Raw genomic sequence first — 19,780 nt, forward strand, 5'->3', positions numbered from 1 at the left:
TTCACCAGCCGAAAATGAGGTAATACCATTTTCCAGGTTGAATCCGATCTCTCTACCCCCCCCCCCCCACACACACACACACACCTCCAAAACACCATAATACAAACTAACAGATCAAAGTGAAACAAAAGCTAAGTGCGAGTAACCAGTTACAATAACACACAAACCACATTATTTTGAAGGAGAATTTTTGAGGGCTGAATTAAACTGAAGTTTTATAAATGCCGCCTCAAATACCAATTTGAAGGCAGAAAGGCGCACGACAGCACAACCCACAACACCAGCTACGTCATGAGTCGCGACCACTGTACCACAAAACCGCGCACGGCAAGTTAACTTCTTGTGGCAGAATCAAAGGAGACCGCCGCCGTTCCACCTTCCCCGTAACGGCGAACAGGACGCACAAACTGCCGCCCCTATAACGAAGTGGTATCGCCCAAACCGTCAATCACAGTGCACGAGCGCGAAGCTAGGCCCCTCCCTGAGTTTCTGGCAGAGCAGTGGCGAGTGTGTTGTGATCGCGAACGCACGCCTGAGCTGTGTTGTGTGTACTGACCATTGCACCGTGCTCAGCGCTGCGCAGTTGAAGGATTTTCACAGATTATCGTGCCAGTGGATTTCCTGTGCTTGTGTAGCCCGCAGGGGTCTGCAGTTCAGTTGCGACCGAGTTTTCGATGTGTGCCTCTCAGTTTTGGATACCGTTGGATATGGCTAACTTGGTGTGAGAATGGGGAAACTTCAAAGTAAACATGGTAAGGCCGAACAGCTCTTTCTGCTTCTTTCTCTCGCTCGCTCCCCCAGTGGTACAGGTCGGGTGTAGGGCCAGTGTGTGCGACCCTTTCACCGCTGGCCGACCTGCCTCAATGTACAACGAGAAAGCTTGCACTGGACATTCCAAACGAGTTTCGCATGCGGCTTGTTTTTGCTTGTAATCTCCCCCTTTTCCCTTCATGTTTTGTGAATATGGAGTAACCTGCCCCTTTCTGTTTGATATGATTCATTTGTGATCGATGTTTTGGAGCCACTACGACTATGCGTGTGTGTGTGTGCTTTAATTAGTAAGACTATGACTGTGTACATCTGATTCCATTGACTGTGTGTCAGTATGTGTCGATTCCTTGCATATATATGTTTTCGTGAAGAGTTTTTTCTAGTTGAATTGCTTGCCAGTGTATCGGTTTCTTTTCGTTTCATGTACCCCCTGTCTCCCCCCGTTGTGGCTGCCTGAACAGTTCGCAGAACCAGCCGAGTGCCCCTTGAAGGTAGGCTGGTGCTTGCTTGGCCATGCATTTTGTTAGCTTTTTTCAGTATTGGACGTGTAGCACGTGTATGAGCTGTGGTGTTTGACCTGAACAACCACAGAGGTTTTACACAAAATGTGTTTATGTTTGCTCTTCATTTTTTTCGCCTTGCTTTGCCCTTTTTGTGTGCATATTTATACTGGCCTGTTTGGGTCTTGATTCTGTGTGACTGTGGAACTGTTCCGAGAGCATACTTGGACAACTAATTGTAAACAAAGCCTGGAATTATTAATCTTGAGTAACTGACACATTCACACGTTGGGTAACTTTGCATTTCTGTTTAATTTATCATTAATGTTTTACAGAACTAAAACCTATCTCATGGATGTATGGATTTGTCTCACAGTCACACATGATGTCTGCATTATCATATTACCAAACAGACCCTGCAGATTTTTTCTATCTCAGTTTGAAATTCCTTTTTATTATTTCAACATCTCATACGCGTACATGTATGTATGTATACATTTATATTATCTCATTCAGTGATGCACACACACAAGCACACACACATACACACACACAATCGTTTCTATTCTCTATCAGTGTCGGTCTCTCTCTTCAAAAGTATCACTATCAATTCATTCTAGTGAACATCTAGATTCTTCTTCTAAAGGGTTTGACTTCTAAGTTCACATATTAAAAAGCATTTTCCTATACTCACACATACAGTTTGTCTCCAGCTTATGTATTGTGCATCATCTGTGCAAACACGGGCTGTAAAAATGTTATAGCGTTAGGAACGCTCAAAGGGGCCAAACCTGTGTGCGGCTTGCTAGATGGCGGGAGGTATTGACTAGTGCACAGTTATCCCTCCATGCTGCAGCACCATGGTGTTTTCCCTCCCCATTGATTGACACTTCCACAATGGAACATCCATTCTTCAACGCTGATAACTATCCTAGCAGAAATTCTGCCCACACCTCTCATTCATTGGTTACACTACAGTTACAGGCAGTGGAGTGAACACTGAACGGGTAGGTTGCTTGGACTGAGTGGGAAGTAACGTTTCACTTGCAGACGGTGGTGAAGAAGAAAAAAAAAAGAATGGATTGAAAAGTTAGCACTGAAGGTAAAAAGAGTCAGATGTTTTTTGTCATATTTTATTTAGTTAATTACTTACAAGAGTTACATTGTGAAATTAAAGATAGTCTTACTCAGTTAATAAGAAATCTTGAATTTCTCCTGGTCCTGGACAGGTACGGGGTTGTAATAAATTCTCAGTCAGAGCCTTTTGTAAGTAGGTAATGCAAGATTAGATTTCAATCTTATTTCAATTTCTATTACAGTATTAGTTATTACACATTAAGTTTATTAACGGATCGTCTTAAATTAAATTAATCTCAATGAGAACTGAATATCTTCTGTCCTTTCATGAAATTGTTCAACACTTATTAACAACATTGTTTGAAATATGCTCCCCTACTGCTTTTTTGCTTAGGCAAAAAAAAAATTAGTCTGTTTACGGTAACATAGGAAAAAAAAATTAGGGTCGGTAGGTCGGGATTTTTTTTTCCCTTCCAAAAAATCATATTTTTAAGTTATTTTGCCAAAAAACAAAAACAAATTTTTTTTCTCCCAAATGCCCCCAAAAAGTCTAGGGTCGCGCGAAAAAATAGGGTCGGTCGGGATACCGTAAACAGACTTTTTGTTGTTGTTGGCCTTATCACAGAAGTTTGTAAGTTGTAATACTAGTAACCTAGTTCAATTTGAGTATAATTTATAAATAAACGCTTAATAACAAACCTTTCTTGCTTTTTTAATTATGAATTTTGGAACAGTAACCGGGCGGGGATGTAGCTCAGTCGGTAGCGCGCTGGATTTGTATCCAGTTGGCCGCTGTCAGCGTGAGTTCGTCCCCACGTTCGGCGAGAGATTTATTTCTCAGAGTCAACTTTGTGTGCAGACTCTCCTCGGTGTCCGAACACCCCCGTGTGTACACCCAAGCACAAGACCAAGTGCGCACGAAAAAGATCCTGTAATCCATGTCAGAGTTCGGTGGGTTATAGAAACACGAAAATACCCAGCATGCTTCCTCCGAAAACGGCGTATGGCTGCCTAAATGGCGGGGTAAAAAACGGTCATACACGTAAAATTCCACTCGTGCAAAAAACACGAGTGTACGTGGGAGTTTCAGCCCACGAACGCAGAAGAAGAAGAAGAAGGAACAGTAACAATCTATCAGTTTTTGGATTTTTGACTTTTAGTATTATAGTAATAGTTATTAAGTGTTTGAAGCCGTGAACTAGCCTGGGATTGAGAGGAACTCAAGCTCTGAAGAAACCTGTACACTGGGCAGACACTGTTTTTATCATCTTTCCACCTGTGTACATCATTGAGAACTACACCAGTGCATGTCAGCCGCCGACATTTGATGATGATGAATATGGATAGGATACAGTTGAGTCCCTTTTTGATGGAACACATGTAAATGAGGTGTAGGTTTTAACGAGGGGTCTTTATCGTGTGATCAAAAGAAATTCATTGATGATTGATAAGAGGATGATTAAAGAGAACAGTAATAAAACCAGCTTGGTGGTCGTTTCGCCAACACTTTATTGGGTCAGGCACAGCACTGAAACTTGGATTACACATACACAGTTTTTGAGAATTTGACTGTGTGTGTGTGTGTGGTGTGTGCAAGCAGTTGCTTGCCTTCAGCTCCAAATTGTTATATTTGGGTGTGGACCTGTTGAGTTACTTACTGTGATATTACCCTTTCTCACTTCCAGAAAGTGGTGGAATGAATCATCAGTTCCCGTGGAAAACGTTAGCTGCATTCTCGAGTGATAAAACGAATTCTGCGAGTAGTTGCCTAGAATGTTTCAGCTGTGGTACGCAAAATATATCCATGGTGAATATTACAAGGCTTGCTGTGTCATATCAGATTTACCAGAGTTGTGTTTTTTTAAAATATTGAAATGCGACAGAAAGTGTTCTTTTCAATATTTCAAAAAGCAAGGCTTGTAAATCTGATATGACACATCAAACCATGTAGTATTCTGTGTACTTGCGTGTCTTTTGTTCCAAACGTCCTGCAGTCGAAGCACACAATAAAGTATTTGCAGATGCGTCTTATGGAACCTCAATCTCTCCCAAAGGCTCGTGAAATCTTTTGAGTCAAAGCAAAAAGATGTCACTCTATAAAGTATAGCATACTGTGCACGTTCTCAAAAATAAAAAAATTGCTAGGGTAAACAAAAAGGGGTCGGCCCGCTATTGCGCGGGTCCGCTATTGCGCGAGTCTGCTATTGCTAGGGTTAGGGTTAGACCCGCGCAATAGCGGCCCAGCCCCAACAAAATGAGTGCTCCCGATACATGTGTATCAGATATTCTTTTGACGTTTGGAACAGGAAAATGGGGACAGGAGGATGGAGATCAAAGACTTGTTTGGTAGGATGGGTTGTTGGTAGCTGATATTTTTTTTAGTGTCAATTGTTATTCCCCCATGTAAATGAATGAAATTCAAATTTTAAAGGTACAGTTTAAACACATTTTGTTGATCAAGAATGCAGCAGTGATGTTTAAGTATACCTGTGTTGGGTTTTGTGGCAGCAGCGGAGTGTTTTCCGGTCAACGCGCATGAATGCAACAGTGATGTATAACTAGTATTTAAGTTTAACCTGTGTTGTGTTTTGTTGCAGCAGCGGAGTGTTTTCTGGTCAACGCGCACCTCAACAAAGCTCTGGAGGAACAGATCTGGAAAAAGAAGAGTGGCCTAGACTTGGCCAACTTTAATATGGATGAATCCCTCTCGGTTAGTACTTGCACTTCAAGCTGAATACATCATGTCACTTGTCAGTGTGTTGGTGTGTCCAGCAGTCATGGTCGTATTTTTAAAAATGTGTTTGTTTGCATAGCACTGTGTGCTCGCCTGTGTCTGTCTGCACATAATGTGTGGGAGAGAGATGGGGGGGGGGGGGGGGGGGGGTTGATACTCATTGTAATACGTATACATGTACCAGTATCGAAGAGGGTAGTCCTAATAGTGGAAGCATTATCATACTAATTCCTACTCCTAGCAGTAGATTACACGAACCACCCCCCCCCCATCTCTCTCTTTCTCTCTCTCTCTCTCTCTCTCTCTCTCTCTTTCTCTCTCTTTCTCTCCCTGTGTGTGTGTGTCTCACCCTCTATCGGTCTGTCTGTCTCTCTCTTTCTCTGTATAGTAGTTTAGTACATATAGTTGTCAACACTCTGATGTGCTAGAGTGTTTGTTGCTTTGTTTGTTATGCTAACGATGACTCATTGTTCTCTCCTGCTAAACTTCGTCAGCTGTCTGGAAAATGCGTTTCACTGTTCCTTTTGCATAATGTATTATTTTATAAATGTGGGACAAATGCAAATTCAGTCTTTCTTGCGACTTGAGCCATTATTTTCTTGACTGTCCGGAGACGGCTTAAGTTACACTTTCATGAATGGGAATGAAGGCGTGGGGACTATTTCTTTGGCTTGTCACTTTATCTATGTGTCACTGGCTTTTGTCTGAGCAGGGCTGTAAAACTTTGTCTAAGCATTCTGGAGAGTGCTAAACTCTTTAAACTTTTTTTTGTGGTAGTGGATACGTCTTTTTGTTTTCTCTTGTGGGTCTTGTTCTTTATTATTTTTTCTTTTCCTTTTCCTTGTTTTGAGGTCATGGTTGTTGTTGCTGGTGTACACTAGTTGATTAAATTTTGTCACCCTGCCCGGTAAGATTAGGTTTCATTGCATTGTTTGGCCAGTTAACTCCCCCCGCCCCACCCGGACTTAACTGAGAGATAGAGAGTAAGTTTGTATGATTTCATATATATGTGCATAGTTATGCATCTTTTGTATGTTACTTTTAATGTAGATCAATTTATTTTACCCAAAAAAGACACACTAGTAGACATAGTTTTTATCAGAGATCATTTTTCTTGATTTCTTTGTTACCACAGATGTAGACAGAAAGATTTTTTCCCTTATCAAAGATCTTTTTCATAGCTTCTTTGTTATCAGCGGCCAAGATCTGTTCCTTTGCCCATTGTTTGTTGCAAGGCGTGAGTGAGACATAAGCTTGAAGTAGAGTCAGGTAGTCTCAAGGCGGGCTGTTTCCACTGGGGGTGTGTTGCTACCTGAGCCTCTGTTTATCCTGTGAGGAGTTAAGTGGGGTGGGAGAGGGGGAGAGGGGTACTTAAAGACCACGGTACAGTAGAAGAACCTGGAATACTGAAAACCTGTGTGTGTGTGTGTGCGAAAAAACGGCAAAACAAATCCTGGCCAAATTGATTAAACCTGGGAAAATTATGACAATTGACTATTTTTTCTCTCCCTAAAGCGATGTCTTGTTGCTAATTATTGGTCGTTATGAAACTGTTAAACTGCTTTTGTGTTTTGACTGTTGTTATACTGTTGGTATCTTCCATGCCTCAAGCGGGGTTCATGATCAAACTTGAAACGTGTGTATAGGGGGGGGGGGGGGGGTGTGTGTGGCGCGTGTGACCTTTTAAAGGTTGCCACAGCCAAAGACCGTGGAAGGAAACAATCGTATCTGCACACACACAAAGAAAACGATTTATTTTCCCTGTGGTTAGTATGTTACTGTCCGTATTGTTTACAGTCAAAGACCACATTCCATGTCAATATTGTGCCATTTCGAGACACTATGTCAGTGGGGAACATTCTTGTTCTGTCTTCATGTTGTGTTTTTCCGTGGCCAGTGTGGCACACGCTTCTGTTCTTTTCTGCATACAGTACGTGGATTTTTCTTACGTTTGAAGTGGACACTTTGTTTTGTTTTCCTGAAGACAAACTAATTAATAACCTTTTTGAATAAAGTTTGTTGGTGATGGGTCTTTAAAAAAAAAAAAATTAAAAAAAAATTACGTCATCGGCGATTGTTAAAGACGAAAATTCTGTGTCTTACTCTTAGCAGGATCGATAAGCCTTGTGCAAGCGTTATAACTTATAGAGAAAGAGAGTGCTACTGCTAAAGTCTCTGACCGTTTCTGCGTGGTTGTGAGGTTGGAAAGTTATCTTAATCCCGTCTTTCACTTGATCCCTTTAACCATCCTCATTCGTCCATTCCTATTCGAATTTTAATCGATGAGCACTAGTCAGGAGGAGAAAACCCACTCCAAGCGCCTGTGGTTTGTTTTAGCGAGTTTTTGCCAAGGGAAGATGTTTTGGCGAGTGTCGGGTTTTAGCCCCTGCGTTGTGTGTGCGACTCTTCCGCTTGTCTCGGGTTCCTCGCACCCTTTGTCTCGGCGAACCCGAGTCGACATGAAAGTCGGTGTTGGGGAGGCTAATGATACGCCAGCACTGCCGTTTCTTTCCCTTTGCTGTGGAAAAAACTTCACTTTGTTGCGCTTCGGTGGCTTTCATTAGTAGTAAATCTGTGTCAAGTTTCAAGGCGTTTTGTTAAAGTCAAGTTTTTAGTTTTATTTATGTTATTTATGGCATGAACCTTCTGTGGTATGTCGGCTGAAACCCTACAGTGAAACACGAAATAAAACCCTGCGGTGAAACAATAAGTAAAACCCTGCAGTGAAACAATAATACTCTGCAGTGAAACAATAAATAAAACTCTGCAGTGAAACAATAAATAAAACCCTGCAGTGAAACAATAAATAAAACCCTGCAGTGAAACAATAAATAAAACCCTGCAGTGAAACAATAAATAAAACCCTGAGTTGAAACAATAGATAAAACCCTGTAGTGAAACGCTCGATGAAACTCAAGTGCTTGTTGCACGTGCATCTCCTCGGCCTCACACACACACACGTATGTGCTTTCTGCATATGTATACTTTTCACTCGCTTACACTGTTATTCTAAACTACTCTTGCTCAGTACCTGCACGGTTGGCTTTGTGGTAAGGCGTCCGCCCCGTGATCGGGAGGTCGTGGGTTCGAACCCCGGCCGGGTCATACCTAAGACTTTAAAATTGGCAATCTAGTGGCTGCTCCGCCTGGCGTCTGGCATTATGGGGTTAGTGCTAGGACTGGTTGGTCCGGTGTCAGAATAATGTGACTGGGTGAGACGTGAAGCCTGTGCTGCGACTTCTGTCTTGTGTGTGGCGCACGTTATATGTCAAAGCAGCACCGCCCTGATATGGCCCTTCGTGGTCGGCTGGGCGTTAAGCAAACAAACAAACAAACAAAAAATACTCTTGCTCAGTGCTAAATGACATTCAAGAAGAAATAATCATGCTGCGGCTTAGGGTGGTGCCCCTCTTGTGCCAAAGAAAAGGATGAAATTTAGAGCTTCCGTCATTGGGGATGGAATGGAACTGCCTGCCTGTGTATCTGTCTCTTGTTTGAAACTGGTTACAAATTAAAAAATCCGGCACCTGAATCAGTTGGATCGTCAGTAATGATCATTTGTATACATTACGTGTTCTGTAATAGAATGCGCCAGCGTCTTTGGGGCAACATTTTGGTCATTTGAGTCCTTCCAAGTATGGTATTTGTAGTCCAAGCTTTCCCGACGGAACTGTTCGTACGTGAAACTGTTTGGTATTAGTCACTGATACGACACGCCCTTCGGGCCATGCATTTAAGCTTAACCTTAAATATCAAAGGTTAACCTCAATTATTTAGGTGCATGTTTTTAAAAGCCAATCAGATGTCTTAGTCTGGCGAGTTCAACAATTTAAGGTTAAGCTTAATTGCATGACCCAAAGGGCGTGCCGTACACGTACTGAAGGTACCTTTTGCGCAGGGCATTCCACATGTGTGATAGTGAGACCAGTAATACAGGGCGACCACCAGTGATACAGGGCGAAGTCGCACAATGATACAGGGCGAGCACCAGTGATACAGGGCGAAGTCGCACAATGATACAGGGCGAGCACCAGGGATACAGGGCGAAGTCGCACAATGATACAGGGCGAGCACCAGGGATACAGGGCGAAGTCGCACAATGATACAGGGCGACCACCAGTGATACAGGGCGAAGTCGCACAATGATACAGGGCGACCACCAGTGATACAGGGCGAAGTCGCACAATGATACAGGGCGACCACCAGTGATACAGGGCGAAGTCGCACAATGATACAGGGCGACCACCAGTGATACAGGGCGAAGTCGCACAATGATACAGGGCGAGCACCAGGGATACAGGGCGAAGTCGCACAATGATACAGGGCGAGCACCAGGGATACAGGGCGAAGTCGCACAATGATACAGGGCGAGCACCAGGGATACAGGGCGACCACCAGTGATACAGGGCGAAGTCGCACAATGATACAGGGCGAGCACCAGTGATACAGGGCGAGCACCAGGGATACAGGGCGAAGTCGCACAATGATACAGGGCGAGCACCAGGGATACAAGGCGAAGTCGCACAATGACTCGAGCAGGGATCTGGTGGTAATCAAAGTGCTTTGACCTGACCCCGCCATTTAAAGCGCTTAATCCCAGCCAGCAGGCCGACAACACGACACCATGGCGGTCTCACGCCTCTTGCCTACTGTACAGAAACACGGGGGATTGTCCCCACGTCTTATTCTCCCAAAAGGCAGTCAGGGGAGGAGTGTCTGTGGATCTGGAAGACCACGGGGTGGCAATTTGATCGCTATCTCTCTTCCATTGTGGTTTTGGGTCCGGAGTTTAGTTCTATCCTTGCCTGCTATCCGCTCAGTCTTGACTGTCTGTCCAGCCCCACCTCCAACCCCACCCGAACCCCTCCTTTCCTCCTCACAGACGCACTTCTTTCAAAAAGATAAGTCTCCCCCTCCTCCCATTCCCTCTCCTCCTCCTCCCCTCTCCCCCTCCTCCCCTTCCCTCTCCCCCTCCCCCTTCCTTCTCCCCTTTCCTCTCCCCCTCCTCCCCCCTCTCCCTATCCCCCTTCCCTCTCCCCCTATCTCTCTCCCTATCCCCCTTCCCTCTCCCCCTCCTCCCCTTCCCTTCCCCCCCTCCCCTTCCCTCTCCCCCTCCTCCCCTTCCTTCTCCCCCTTCTCCCCTTCCCTCTCCCCCTTCTCCCCTTTCCTCCCCCTTCTCCCCTTCCCTCTCCCCCTTCTCCCCTTCCCTCTCCCCCTCCCCTTCCCTCTCCCCCTTCTCCCCTTCCCTCTCCCCCTTCTCCCCTTTCCTCCCCCTTCTCCCCTTCCTTCTCCCCCTTCTCCCCTTTCCTCTCCCCCTTCCCTCTCCCCCTTCTCCCCTTCCCTATCCCCCCTCCCATTCCCTCTCCCCCTCCTCCCCTTCCTTCTCCCCTTTCCTCTCCCTCTCCCCCTCCCCTTCCCTCTTCTCCTCCTGCCCTCCCTCTCCCCCTCTACCCCTTCCCTATCCCCCTCTACCCCTTCCCTATCCCCCCTCCCATTCCCTCTTCTCCTCCTGCCCTTCCCTCTCCTCTTCCCCCTCCTCCCCTTCCCTCTCCCCTCCTCCCCTTCCCTTCCCTCTCCCCCCTTCCCTCTCCCCCTCCTCCCCTTCCCTCTCCCCTTCCCTCTCCCCCTCCTCCCCTTCCCTCTCCCCCTCTTTCTACTTCGGATTTACCGTCATGGTCTCCCTATTTCTCCCAGCCAGAGCGTGTTTTCAGTGATGGGTGGCCGGGTGTGTAATTGAAGGGTTTGCCAGGCTACCCTTTCACGACAGAAATTGAAAGTCTGGGGGCTTGTTGTGACTAAAGTCAAGTTTATGATTAAAGGGGCATTTTCTCCAACCCTCTTTTTGGGGGTGTACTTTAATATAGCTGTGTGGGATAATAACTGTATGGAAGATATACTGTAGAGGTTACACATCGAGTCTCATTGGATTTAACAATATTGGTGTAAGTCTGCGAGTCAGGCCTTGGTGATCTTGTTGATGATTGCGAACTGAGAGGAGGAGACAGAGTCTGAACTTTTCTTGGTGAAGCGTGTCGAAAGGAAGAGTAGTTACGTTTCAGGTTACTCATATTGTAGAAGTTCGTTGAACAGTAAGAATACAATGCAGAGTAGTGTGTGATATTTATGCGTAGGATGTTTGAATGAGAAGGGGGGGGAGGGGGCTAGTGGCCGACCTATAATGTTAGATAAATTTGGGGAAATAACACTTTGATTCATTTACGACCACCTTTCATGGAATAGACGGATTCCGGAAATAACTCTGTCGGGTTTGTGTGGGTTGTGCAAGAGTGAATACTCTTGCTTTTAGTGAGGCAAGCTTTTTACAAGTGCTCCTTGTCCGCGTGTTTCAGACACGCCCCTCGCTAGTTGCTGACCTATAATGTCACGTGGGAAAGTTTGGCTAACTAAAAGCAAGAGTATGCACTCTTTTCACAACCCATACAGACCTCACCCGACAGAGTTACTTCCGAACATCGTCTAGTGAGTATTATGGCTGTCCCGTCTGCCTGTTCACCCTGCTGCACGTAGCCAACACTCGACATAACAAATAAGGCCCAAAAAATAGGTCTGTTTACGGTAACCCGACCGACCCTATTTTTTTCGCGCGACCCTACATTTTTTTGGCATTTGGGGAAAAAAAAAGAAAAAAAAAATCTTTTGGTTTTTTTTGCAAAATAACGTAAAAATATGGTTTTTTGGAGAAAAAATAAATAAATCCCGACCTACTGACCCTATTTTTGGGGCCTATGTTACCGTAAACAGACCTATTTTTTTGGGCCTAAAACGTCCTGTAACGCAAAGCTGTTACCTGCACGAGTCTTCATACCTATCTCTTTTTTTATCCACACCTACCCCAGTCCCCAAACCGCAAACAAGCGAGCGTTTCAACTTTTATCTGCGTACACCGTGAAACCCGACAACGCAACTATTCCACTAAATCTTTTCTTTCTTTCTTTCTTTATTTGGTGTTTAACGTCGTTTTCAACCGTTCAAGGTTATATCGCGACGGGGAAGGGGGGGGGGGGATGGGATAGAGCACTTGTTAATTGTTTCTTGTTTAGAAAAGCACTAATCAAAAAATTGCTCCAGGGGCTTGCAACGTAGTACAATATATGACCTTACTGGGAGAATGCAAGTTTCCAGTACAAAGGACTTAACATTTCTTACATACTGCTTGACTAAAATCTTTACAAACATTGACTATATTCTATACGGTTTTGAGACGAGCATTTGGCTTTGCCTTAGGCGCCAGGGTCGGTGTAACTTACACCTCTGACTTGTAGGTGAGGACAGTTGTCTAGAACAGCGCGGTGCATTTTCCTTGAATGAGGGTGCAGTGTTCGGTATAGAACTGAGGCGCGTCCGCCGCGACGGTGCCTGAGCTAAACATTGGCGGGTACTGCTCACAGCCCGGCACACGGCACTGTAAACATTCCCCCTCCCTTCACCTCTCTCGCCACCATTGGTCTCATAGCTATATACAAGAAACACTTAACAAGGGTAAAAGGAGAAACAGAATCCGTTAGTCGCCTCTTACGACATGCTGGAGAGCATCGGGTAAATCCTTCCCCCTAACCCGCGGGGGGTCCACTAAATCCACTGAGATCTATCTGAACGTCTACTGGGTTACGATATATATATATATGTCTCTGTGGTAGTGGCCTTGCGAAGATTTTTCTGCCACCACGCATAGCAGAATATCGTTGTTGTCTGCCTTCAAGCCAGACACACAGATTCATCTCACTCACTCACTGAGATACTAAGATTGACAGATACTGTCCTCCTTTCAATAAGATAAAAACATCCATCCCTTTTATTATCCCGTTTCCTGACAGACCTACTACCTTACCCAGTCCCTCCAGGCAGATACAAAGACATCTCACTGTTCTCCTTCCAATCAGATGCAACTAAATCATCTGTCTCACTGTCCTCCTTCCAGTCAGATTATAAGATTGTTCTCACTAAAGATCTACCTATCTTACTGTACTTCCGCCAGTCAGATACAAAGACATCTCACTGTCCTCCTTCCAGTCAGATTATAAGATTGTTCTCACTAAAGATCTACCTATCTTACTGTACTTCCGCCAGTCAGATACAAAGACATCTCACTGTCCTCCTTCCAGTCAGATGCAGCTAAATCATCTGTCTCACTTCCAGTCAGATTATAAGATCGTTCTCACTAAAGATCTACCTATCTAACTGTACTTCCGCCAGTCAGATACAAAGACATCTCACTGTCCTCCTTCCAGTCAGATGCAGCTAAATCATCTGTCTCACTTCCAGTCAGATTATAAGATCGTTCTCACTAAAGATCTCCCTATCTTACTGTACTTCCGCCAGTCAGATACAAAGACATCTCACTGTCCTCCTTCCAGTCAGATGCAGCTAAATCATCTGTCTCACTTCCAGTCAGATTATAAGATCGTTCTCACTAAAGATATACCTATCTAACTGTACTTCCGCCAGTCAGATACAAAGACATCTCACTGTCCTCCTTCCAGTCAGATACCAAGATCCTTCTCACTGTAGATCTACCTATCTTATTCACAGTTAAGTGTTCTCCTTCCAAGTCGGATACAAAGACCTATCTATCTCCGTCTCAGTTGCTGTAGGATCTCTCCACATTTCGGTCGAGGCAGAGAGAAAAGACGCCTGGCGCTGTAAAGACAGGTAAAGGCCCCGGCGAATGGTTCTCTATTGACGCCGGCCCCTTTCAAGTGGCCCGCGAGTCGTGTGGATTAATTTTGTTCACAAAGCTTGCCAGCCAAGTCGCCTGGCCAAAGAAAACAGGCCCGTCGCCGATACCGTACGGTTTACCTGTTAGAGTGGGGGGGGGGGGGGGGGTGCATTTTGTGGTTGTATGGTTGTATTGAGAGAAAGTGTGTTTAAGGTGGATATGTACAGCCGACAGGGTTTACCTGGATTGGACACTGGAAAGGTTTTTAGTGTGTGTGTGCGTGTGCGTGCGTGCGTAGGACGAAAATGTTACATTCTGTGTGTTAGCTCAAGAAATTCGGCATCTGCATTAAAACTGGGAAAGAGTCTTCGACTTCGGGTTTCCACAGCACACACCAGTCAAACTTGTTTCTCAGTGGCAAACAGACCACAACAACAGGGTGGCCGCATTCTGGCAAGAATTATAGAAGACGGTAGAGTGGGAGGGCAAATGGGGGTAGTGGAAGGGGTGGGGGGTTAAGGGGGTGGGGGTGAGTCACGGACTCATCGTGATGGTGTGATTCAGTGAATGTCGGCAACAGATGTCCTGGCACTCAAGCCCCCCCCCCCCCCCCCCCTCCCTGTCCCTTCACACATTTTCCCCCGGGAACCCATCGACACTTGTTCAATGCTGTGCATTATCTTCCCTTCACAATTCACGCCCCTCCGTCTTCTTGGCAATTTAGGTCTTCAAGGAATCTGTCTCTGTCGGTTCCTGCAAGTCTCTCTCTCTCTCTCTCTCTCTCCCTCTCTCTCTCTCTCTCTCTCCCTCCTCTCTCTCTCCCTCCCTCTCTCTCTCTCTCCCTCTCTCTCTCTCTCCCTCCCTCTCTCTCTCTCTCCCTCCCTCTCTCTCTCTCTCTCCCTCCCTCTCTCTCTCTCTCTCTCTCTCTCCCTCCCTCTCTCTCTCCTCTGCCCTCTCTCTCCTCTCCCTCCCTCTCTCTCTCTCTCTCTCTCTCTCTCTCTCTCACTCTCTCTCTCACTCTGTCTATCTGCCTCCCTTTGTCTGTCTCACGCTCTCTCTCTCTCTCTCTCTCTCTCTCTCTCTCTCTCTCTCTCTCTCTCTCTCTCAGTCTCTCTTTCTCTCTCTCTTCGCCTATTTTTTTAGGTTCTATATCTATGCCTCCTCTCGTATATCTTACAACTCGCCATCCTTCGTTCTATGGTTCTATCTCTCCCCGATTGCCAGCGATATTTTGAGTGTTCCCCACAGTGCGTGGGCCGAGCGGTGTTTGTTATTCATGGGGTCGGACCTGAGGGAGAGGGTTTGGTCTGGCACTGTCATTATCACCCGACTACCAACCCCACACCATATCCCACCCTGCTTGCAGTCCTGTCGACATTCTTTCGTGCTTCTAACAAGCGAACGAGTCTGAACGTCCGTGGTTTGGTTATAATGTGACTTCGGGAAATAGTGGAATAGATTGGTTTTTGAACTTACTCTGCATCCATTATGACTATTCATCTCTGCTTATAATGGGTGGTCCTTGCAAGAACCCGGCTGTCTGAAAAAATCACCTCATTAAAAAAAACCATTAAAGAAGATTAATAAAACAAACACCGATAGAATGAGCTATTAACTTCATTACCGTGGCTATTCTTCCCAGTCTAGTTTGGGAAACGTCTCCTAAAGACAGCACTCATTTTTACTTGGCATTTCCACAAGACTTGGGGGTCGGGGCGGTCAGTTTGAGGAGAAGGAGGCGGTGAAGCTCCAGTAAATCAATGCTGACCAGACAGACAGACCTCCAGCGCTGCCCGTTGACCGTTCGCTTCCCATTTGAATCGTCCTGACGATCGATTGACCGGACTGGCCGACAGTACACGGAGTGCGATAGAACCCAGCCGGACCTTTGCCTCTTGTTTGACCACCACACCAGCTACTGGTCACTTGCTGAATAGAAAATAACAGAGAACGGCTTTCTGCACTCGTAGGCGTGATGTGGCATTCTGGCAGCAAACCGCATTGCTTGTCTGAATTCTGAAGAAACAGGAGTTTAATTTGTGTCACAGTGATGGCCGTTACAACAGCTACCGGTCACTTGCTGAATAGAAAATAGAACGGCTTTCTGTACTGGTAGGCGTGATGTGGCATTCTTGCATCAAACTGCATTGCTTGTCTGAATTCTGAAAAAAGGAGAGTTTTTTGTTTTTTTGGATTGATTTGATTATTCTACTTTACTAATTACTATTAGCAATTAACTATTGTGAAAGATTTTGAGGTCTTTTCCGAGAGAAACAAATGACTTATGGGGTAACATTGATACAGGGTACAGGATTTTTCGCCTTCAAGCAGTTGCTTTGCTCAGTCTGTTTTAGGAGCACACTCCTTTTGATAACCAGAACCTTGTATCAATCGTTCTTTGAATTATATTTGTCAGTGTGAGTGTGTGCCGTGACCAATTTTGAGAATGAAAGTAGCTTGTAGTTCTCTCAGGTGCCAGGAGTTTGGTTCCGTAGTTTTTTAATTGTAATTCTCACTTACTCTATTGCACCTGTATGCAATCTGAGTGGCTTACTTCCCTTTGTTTTCAAATCTTAAAAGAGCGCTCTGCCTTATTTGTTTAAGATTCAGACAACACAACGTCACATCGCGTGTGTGTGTGTGTGTGTGTGTGTGTGTGTGTGTGTGTGTGTGTGTGTGCACGTTAACTTTGTACTCCGCTGACAACATTCAGGGGGGGGGGGGGAGTTACACTTACAGTCATCTGTGTTATATGGTTTTAAGACACAGAAATTAAAACTAAAAGGGCTGAGAATTGAAAGTGACAGGATCCGCTCGTATAGGGTGGGAGGAGGCGAGTACCCGTGCAACCTGGCAGGCAGCGTAGCGCATTCCCCCGGATAGAATGTCGTTCATTCACAAGTGGGGTCCCCAGCAAGAAAACAGTCCACAACCATGGGAAAGGAAAGAAGAAAGAAGTCTGTGGGAGAGTTTAGAGGAAGGGGCTGAGGCTTGAAGGAAGGTGGGGGGGGGGGGGAGGGATGGGAGTAGTTTTTTTTCTCTCTCTCTCTCTCTCCATTTCAGCGCAATTGAAAAAGAGAGAGGGCGAAGGCAAGCAAAGTCAATTTCAGGTACCTTGCATAGAAGGAAGCCCTCTCTTTTACCAGCACGCTAGGGCCGCTGCCCCGTATTGAATGTGTGCACAGCTCCGCTGGGCTTTTTTGTCGTCCGAGGGGTGAGGGGCCATTCAGCAAACGTCTCCACGGCTCCCCGAGAAGATTGACCATTGAAAAATAGCGTGTCATTAGGAGACAAAGCGCATTGGGGTTGCCTGACTCGGAAATGGGGCTCCGAGGGAGTGTCGTGCCTGTGTGTGTGTGTGTGTGTGTGTGTGTATGTGTGTGGGTCTGTCTCTCTCCGTGTAAGAAAGCAAAAGCACGCGCACATGTACACGCACGCACGAACACGCACCCGTTCTGTCACTACCCTCTTATGTCTGTCTGTCTGTCTGTCTGTCTGTCTCCTCTCTCTCTCTCTCTCTCTCTCTCTCTCTCTCTCTCTCTCTCTCTCTGTTTTACTTTGGTAACTACGTACACTTGTAATTCTTCCACTGCTGTCCTTCTTCCCCTTTCACCGCCGTTCTGTCCAAGCTTCCGTGGACGAAGACATTGATCGTTTTTCATTGTGATGCCCGTAGCTATTGCGATGGGTGTCTCCCAAGTTTGGGTCCCCGGGGTGACACGGGCAAATCGTGTTAGACAGGGCGCTCTCTGAATAATTGGGTAAGGGGTTGTGCGAAGCAGAAATAAAGGAAAAATGATTAGCCTGGGAAGGAGTTTGGAGGAGAGATGTTGGGACGGAGTTTGGAGGAGAGATGTTGGGACGGAGTTTGGAGGAGAGATGTTGGGACGGAGTTTGGAGGAGAGATGTTGGGACGGAGTTTGGAGGAGAGATGTTGGGACGGAGTTGGAGGGGAGGAGGATGGGGGTGGGGGGGGGGGTAAAATTTGTCGCGACCGAACTATATCGTTAATGAAAACACACACACACACGCCCGCACGCACACATACACACGCACACACACACACGGCATACACATGCACACATACACACACACATACACACACACAAGACTGTAAGTGGTAGTACAGTCGTGACACTGGCTATAAAGTTCATTTTCAGGAAACAAAACACAAGAAAAAGTGTGTGAATCGGACGTTCAGTTATAGACAAAACGAAACATTTATAAGGACTTCGACCTGTCGACTAAAGTTTAACCCGCGTTCTCTTGTTTAATTTTCGTTACAACGGTGTCTTTCATATCTTGTTAATTCGAAGCTCTATGTCGGTAGGTCCAGTTGACTCTGGTCAAAACTTTCACACATGGGACCTACAGACCTGTTTACCCTCCCGGATTGTCCGGAATTATTACGGATTTGGGGTCTAAATTCCGGTATTACGGAAATCTACCGAAAATTCCGGAAATCGGTCCAGAGAACCTTTTTCGTGCGTGAAAATTCCAAGTCGATATTGTGGTAGTCACCAGGACTGTGATTTCAAGGCTGACCGAAACAGCCTTTTCTGCGCATGTGCACAGCAAGGTATTAATTTGTCGGATTCCGCAGTTTAGAGATCGACGTTGGTCCGAAGGGTAATACAGGGCCGATCTCTGTGGGGACGAAATGTCAACCAAAAAAGCGAAAGTTGTACAGAAATATCGGCAAAACTATTAAGTCAAGTGGCGGTGTCTGGTGAAGTTTAAGAAGAGCGAACCACATTCATTTTGGTCACTCAGAATACGAGTCACGTCGCGGCACGTGTCCCGAGGACGCAGCATTAGACTAGTTTTAAGTTTAACAAAATGCAGTACACAAATGAACATGGAAACAAACAAAAACACGAAATTATGTTTGGCAAAACATGAGCCTGCTTCGCATCGAGTTTATTTGACCTAGGTCTCTACTTCAACAGAATCTCCCAGACCTGCGAACCGATCTCTCACTACGGTCAGTCGCGCCAGAGACATTGATCATTGATGTATGTCTATGGTCGCGCTCATCAGTGACTTGCGCTGTTGCCGAAATTCAAGTCTTTCTGAGTCTAAAACTGATCTCCATTAATATTTCTCCAATATAGCAAAGATCACAGTTCTTTGAATCGAAAAACTTACAACAAAATGTTTAAATGAAATAAACGAATCGCTCCTCTAAAATTAAAGGTAGCTTCTGGAGAGAGTTATTATTATGACTGGTTTTAATGCAGGATGTCTGATGTGTCATGTGACAGAATGTAAGGTGGTTTTCTTCACATGTATGCATCTTGACTGTAAATAGTCCAAGGGCGGAGTAGGGTGGGGGGGGGGGGGATGTTACAGGGGTTCCGGACCCCCCCCCCCCCCCTTTGCTGTCAAAAAAGCAAAAAAAAACCACAAAAATTCAGTATGTGGAAAAAAAACCCAACATTTTTCGTCTGTCTGTGAAATTTTTGTTGTTGTCAGGAGCAGATATCAATGAAGATAAATTGCCATTATTTAATACTAACTTTAAAAGAAATAATGAGTGGCTACTGATACCAGTTTATCATGTTTAAAATCAAGGATAATCCACAAATTGTTAATAAAATAGCTATAATTCTTCAGACAGACCCCTGGACCCCTCTAGCTCTCTTGCTCCGCCCCTGAATACTGTGTGTTGTTTTTGTTTTTTTAGATAAAGTAAACTTGTCTTTGTTAACTTGCATATATATATATATCAGGTGTCTTGTGTTTGTGGTGTGTGTGATCGAGCTTCTGTGTGTGTAGTACAATACTGTTAACCATGGTTATCAATTTTGTACTTGTTTTGCATGGTAGCGCGCGAATTAACGTGTCGTTTAATCGTTTTCGAGCTGGTTTATGGTTGATAAAAAAAGATTACTCAAATTACGGAAAAGTACCAGTTGCATTCCTGATTTTCATTTGGGGGGGTAAACAGGTCTGGACCTAGCTCACCCCGGTAATTGTATCATTCCTAACCCGAGGCGGCCTGGTCGAACCAGAACAAAT

General features: G+C 45.3%; 1 protein-coding gene across 1 annotated transcript in view; it reads left to right on the forward strand.

Moving 5' to 3' along the window:
• Nucleotides 1–476: 476 nt before the first annotated feature.
• The window catches only part of LOC138970512 (protein naked cuticle homolog 1-like), a gene marked incomplete in the record, with an annotated part of 67,077 nt that continues 47,773 nt past the window's right edge, over nt 477–19,780 (forward strand). Inside the window, 3 exon segments of the mRNA XM_070342969.1 lie at nt 477–752; nt 1,233–1,262; nt 4,946–5,058. Of these exon segments, the coding sequence (XP_070199070.1) occupies nt 728–752; nt 1,233–1,262; nt 4,946–5,058 (168 nt within the window).

Source organism: Littorina saxatilis, linkage group LG1 (assembly GCF_037325665.1).
Source record: "Littorina saxatilis isolate snail1 linkage group LG1, US_GU_Lsax_2.0, whole genome shotgun sequence".
NCBI lineage: Eukaryota > Metazoa > Mollusca > Gastropoda > Littorinimorpha > Littorinidae > Littorina > Littorina saxatilis.